The following is a 6,000-nucleotide window of genomic DNA, read 5'->3' as shown; positions in this document are numbered from 1 at the left end:
TTTAACCGCTGATTAGACTTGAAAACGATTCTGTATTATATTCTTAACCGAATTAGAGTTAGACCGCTTTGAATTGAGAAAATTTTGGTCTGACCGTGTTAAACTCAATTAAACCGAATTAACCCATGAAGTTAACCAGATGATTCACTTAAAAATAAAAAATGAAACACTACTCTAATATTTTGTTTTACTATCATCCAAAAAAGATAAAGGTGTTATTACTTCAATATAATTATACATAATTATTAATTATATAAAGTTTTACATTTATATATAATTATATATTTATATATAAAAATTATTAATTAAGTATGGAATCACCCGGTCAAACTGGACGGTTTAACCGTTTAAATCTAATACGAGATCTCTGTCGATTCGACGTCCGACTTGAGTTTCACAATATTAATTTATCTCACTAGATGAGATCAACTACAAAGATTAAATAATGTCATAATATTATATTATAAATCATGTTTATTCACAAAATATTTATCTAGTAGAATTTAAAGGCCAAAAAAAACATGCACATTATTTTCTCAACTACCAAATTTATCTTCTATATGATCTTTCATGTGACCTTTTTTTTTAATTATCTAAACATTCACAATATACCAAAAGTTCTCATGTTTGGTTATTTCAAAATATTGAAAATCCATGTCACCAGAAAAACATTAAAAATCTAACCTAGCATGACAAAAAAGTTTTTTTTAAATAAAAGGTTATGAAAAAGAGGGAAGAAAATGCATTTAAGTTTACAAATGTTTAAACCATGGTAACAAATTTATAATGAAATTTACATATTGTCTGCAAATGATAATTGAAACCAAGTCATGCCAACAAAAGATTCAACAAAATATTTCAACCCTGTTTATAATTAAAAGTGGCATTTTAATAATATTCTCTTTTTAATTTTCAAGCTACATCAACATCACACATGATGTTCCACTAAACCAAATCAGCAACTATTAATCAATAAATGACATAAGTTACAACTATTATTAGGTATTAAACTTTCAACTATTAATTAATATGCTTTCTTGTATATATGTTTTTTTAGGTTCTACACTTAGAATTTTTAGCCTATGACACATCAATATTTCTTTCAATGTTTTATTTATTCTTAGATTTTATCAAAATTTATACCTAAGATTATTCAAAATGTAATATTTATACACTATTAGTTTGTATTATTTTTATTTAAGAATCGAGTCAATAATAATTAAACATGAATGATGAATAATATAATAATAATGTAAATTTAAATGCAAGTTGATAGATACTATTAAACTTCTTAGTCTAAACTTAACTATCAATAATCTTCCTTAGAATTATCAATAACCTTAGATCGCAAACAGAGAGATTATTTTCAGGATTTCAATTCACGACTTCATGGTCACTAAGCAACAATCTTACCGTTGCATTGACACTCATTCTTTTATAAAAGGGTAGCTTAGTACATAAGGCTCACACCTAGTGAAGTCAAAGGAGGACTACTAGAAAAAGTTTTACCCACACAATTGGGAACAAGGATCCTCTCCATTAATTGAGAGACAAGTGCATGTTTTTGCATTTGTTTGTAGTGGTAAAAATGTAATTTTATTATAACCAAAAGGGTAAATGTATCACTGAAAATTGCATTTCCTTTTATTTTTTTTGAAGCATTTGCCTTTCCATTAATGGAGATGATCCTAACTCTAGAAATGAAGAGGTATTTTCTAGAATTAAACTTGTGACCTTTAGATAGTAACCTTACACTTGATGTCTTCATCAATTTTATTATTATTTATTGCCTTAACTAACAATTCATTTTTGAAATCCTTATAAGTATCACCAATAACTAAAACATTTCACAACTAACCAAAGTGTCAAAACCCAAGAAAAATATAATATGGATACCAAAGACAAATAGCTTTTATTCACCTATAAATTATATATATATATATATATTCTTTACTCTTCAGAAATCAAGGTTACTCCTCCACAACCTCTTCTGCCTCAAACCCACCAATAAATAGGACCCAAACCTTCATGCTTTAACAATGATGCCTATAAAATAGACATTATCATAAGTCACTTTTCCAATTATGTATGATCCTAGCAACAACCATTTTACTTCAACGAGACTTGTTTTTTTGGTATTACCAATAGTATTCAGAAGATAGAGAAAAGAATAGTGAATAACAAATACTTACGGTAACCAGCATTGGGGCAAATCGCTTTGATTCTTTTGGTTGCTCTAATGGAAATGGAGAGTAACTCACACTTTGAACTCGGAATCTGATCTGTCATATTAGCTACCGAAATTTAGGTGTATCTTTGTTTACCAATCATACAACTAACAAAAGAGAAAAAATATGGATACAATGACAGTGTAAGAGTTTTTTACATTGTCATTGACTGTGTATAAATCTTTACGCTTTTCCGGTATATAGATATTACAACTCTTAACAAAAAGGCAAAGGAGTCTAACCTCATCTTCACTATTCTCAATTGCATAATGTTCCCCCTCATAATCCCAAAACCATGTACCTTTCTTGCTTTCATTTTCATTTCTGCATATTAAGTACAGTGTTGAAAATTGAAATACATAAGAAATGATGCATTATCTAATTTGATATAATGATTGTTTGTGAAAATCCTAAAACCATATTCCTCTCTAGCTGCAATATAAGCATGGTTTTGAGCATATATATGCAAAGGTGATGCAGGAAAGTAAAAGTAAACAGAGGTAGCATCACCTATTTATCGGATCGGCCTCGAAGTGATTCGGTATGGGCATGAGATGTGCAGGAACATATATGTCGTTGAAGAAACCAACGGACACTGTCGATCACAAAAAACTCGAAATTACTAAGCAGGGGCTATCAAGAAACATCTCAGCATTTGACAATCGGTTAATTTTTTAGACGACGCAAACATCGGAATATCGGATGGTGGTGTTACACAACACAAATCATAGGCCGCTGTTAGCATCACAACAGAGAAATGAAAGAATCGGATGGTGTTGCACAATTCAACATGCAGGGTAGCATCATTGTCTTATATTGTCTTGACATAGTTTCATGTCTAATTAACTTAACATTGACTAGATTTACCCAAAAAACATTAACATTAACTCCCATCAAGGTTGGAATTTTCATATTCCAACAGGGCCAAGCACTAATCACAATCTTATTATCCTAGAGTAGCCGAACAATAAAACCGCCTTTCGTCGGAAAACACACGACGAAAAGTGGATGCCTTAAAAGAACACTGAAGTATACACATTAACATGATTCTTATCTAGCAATAACAGATACCAGAAAATACTGAATTATATGGAACTAAATTCTGCATTTTAAGTATACAAAATATAATGAAGGAATCAGCAGAAAATATAAGACATACAGCGTAAGCCATCAGCATTAGATGCAAGAAGTTTTGCAGCAATAACCTCTCCCACAAATGGACGAAACATAACCAAATTAAACACCACCTGCCACAAATATCATAACTGTTAAAATAGTTGAGCTTTTGTTAGTCGGTTAGTTAATTTCGTTCGAGTAGTTAGTGTTTTCTTCCCTTTATATAGATGATTCAATATAACTTTGGAAATCAATTCAATTCAATAACATTATCTCGTTCTTTCTTGTTCATCAAGAATCTGTCTTATCCATGCTACTACCATTTTAACAATAACCAAATATGCACATCATTTTTTTCATCAAATAACAAAAGTTTGGTTTTGCACATCAACATTTTTGTGTACATAAATCAAAATTTAAAGATTTAGTCTTGAACATAGGATCTCTCTAACTCATGATAAAGTTAAAAATAAAACTAAGACTTAAAAGCCCACTTTCAACTCCAAGAACACATCATGTAGAACATTTGTGTCAGTTTGTAAATTGGTTACTAGAGGAAAATAGAAGCAAATAAAAGACTTCACGTCATAAATATATACTGTGAGATACTCTCAAGCCTTACCTTCTCTCAGTGTATCAAACTGTGGACCGCATCACATGATGCGGCCGCAATATTGTGGTGTGATACCGATTCACGGTGATGCGACCGCAACAGGCCGCAACACAACTGCATCGGATCGTATTTGGACTGCATCGGGCCGCAACGCAATTGCATCGGGTCGCATCAGACCACATCGATGTCAAAAATATGTTTTTATTCACATAATAATTCACGCCGCAACGGCCACAATGACCGCAATCGCGACCGTAATCGCAATAATCACAACCGCGAACGCAATCGCAACCGCAATTTAAAACATTGCCTTCTCTTCTTCTCTAAAAATCAATTCGTAAACATGTTCATCTGCTAGTTGAGTTTTGGAAGGAAAAAAGGAAAATAGACTTTGGGAACCATGAAATATAGTTATGTGAGATGACTCTGAAGTCTTCCCTTACTTTCCCTCCTAAACCCAACCTCCTGCAAACGGACTTTGAGTCCATTTGGGATTTGAATTTTGGAGATAAAGAGAGCACTTCAGAGCCATGTCACAATTGTATTTCATGCTTCAGAAAGTTTCCATTATTTTTCTTCCAAAACTCAACTCGCAAATGAACTATTTAAGTCGAATGTTATGGTTTAAAGATAAAAAGGGAAGTGATGAAATAATACCGTATAGGTTGGAGCACCATCACCAGGGAAGATATAGTCACCTTCAATTGATGTAATATCATATAGAGATATGCAAAGACCCAAGTTTGAAATAACCTGAGACAATGGTATTATAGTAAATGAACTAGAGAAATATGAGACATGATAAGGAATTTAATACGATCAATGATATATGATATGCTGACTGTGTAAAAAACTTTTACCGTATTCACGAAAAGCTTCTCTATCTCGATCTGCATAGCATCTCGAATGGGAATGGAAAGAAGAGAAGGAGACAAGGACAATGTGTGCTCAATTCTACTAAGATAAAACATCATATGACTCAAAAGTGTTTCCTGCGAATAGAGAGAACAAGTGTTTGTTGTTGTTGTTGTTTTATGTTTTATGTTCTCAGCCTCTCACTTTTCTGTTTTCTTCCTTTTTCCCCACGGAATTGAATTGTTGTTTTTACGCTTAGCGATTAGTTTGTTTCATGGTATAGATTTATAATTCAAATTTGAATTTAAAGGAAAAAAAATCTAATGTGATTAGATTTGGATTTTATCGGAATTCATGAATTGGGGTTTGGTATAATTGAAACTCAACTCATAACTTGCCCGAACCAGATTAAAATATATAAGATTACAACATTAAATATAAATATATATATATATATAAACCTTATTTATATATTTACAGTATAGTACTTATAAAAGGAAAAACCCAAAATAACCACCATCATTGTGTAATTTGTGGTTCTCCCTATTTTGCTTTATAATTTTTACAAAAAAATCATATATAACATAATGTTCCTCTCCACCTAATATATGCTCATATTATTTGGTTAATTATTTTTTATTCTTATATTATGACTATCAGTCTTAAATGTATAATATTACACAATCAAATAAATTCAATTGTATATTACAAATATTTAACACAAAATATTATGTTTGACATTTATGACATACAAACTATACATTATAAATGACAGGAAAGCGTTGACAAACACAATAGTGGCTGTTAACACGCTAGTATATATAATATAAATACATGTTTTGGGTAAGTTCTCGTTGAGTCTGGGTTCCACGAAACCCAACTCGTTTGGACATGATAATATTTTTTCAACACATTTAATTCGAATTCGGGTTTTTAGATTTTGTGTTCGATGTTGGCTAAGCATAAATTCAACCCCGACCCGCTCGATGTCATTTTCCTAATCCTCATAATCATTTTTCTAGAAAATACTATTTTGAGGAATGTCACTTTTGGTATATTAGAAAAGAACAAAGTATCTCTAGATATGATGAGATAAATTATATCTTTCAGCTATTAAAATCATACTTTTATATCTCTAAAATAATACTTTTTTATCTCTAAAATCATACTAAAATTATATCTCTAGAA

The 6,000-nt window shown here is 31.0% G+C and overlaps 1 protein-coding gene across 1 annotated transcript; it reads right to left on the bottom strand.

Annotated features, from left to right (window-relative positions):
- Positions 1,811–5,067, bottom strand: LOC109331150 (DNA-directed RNA polymerase III subunit RPC8-like). The gene is made up of 7 exons (XM_019565465.1): positions 4,818–5,067; positions 4,615–4,710; positions 3,388–3,475; positions 2,739–2,823; positions 2,471–2,552; positions 2,193–2,282; positions 1,811–2,046 (listed from the first exon to the last, which is right to left on the bottom strand). Exons 1-7 carry the CDS (start codon positions 4,929–4,931, stop codon positions 1,996–1,998), a joined length of 606 nt encoding a protein of 201 aa, XP_019421010.1. The 5' UTR covers positions 4,932–5,067; the 3' UTR covers positions 1,811–1,995.

This window comes from Lupinus angustifolius, chromosome LG17 (genome assembly GCF_001865875.1).
Source record: "Lupinus angustifolius cultivar Tanjil chromosome LG17, LupAngTanjil_v1.0, whole genome shotgun sequence".
Classification (NCBI taxonomy): domain Eukaryota; kingdom Viridiplantae; phylum Streptophyta; class Magnoliopsida; order Fabales; family Fabaceae; genus Lupinus; species Lupinus angustifolius.
Note: the sequence above shows the minus strand (reverse complement) of the source record. Positions and strands in the feature narration are given on the sequence as shown.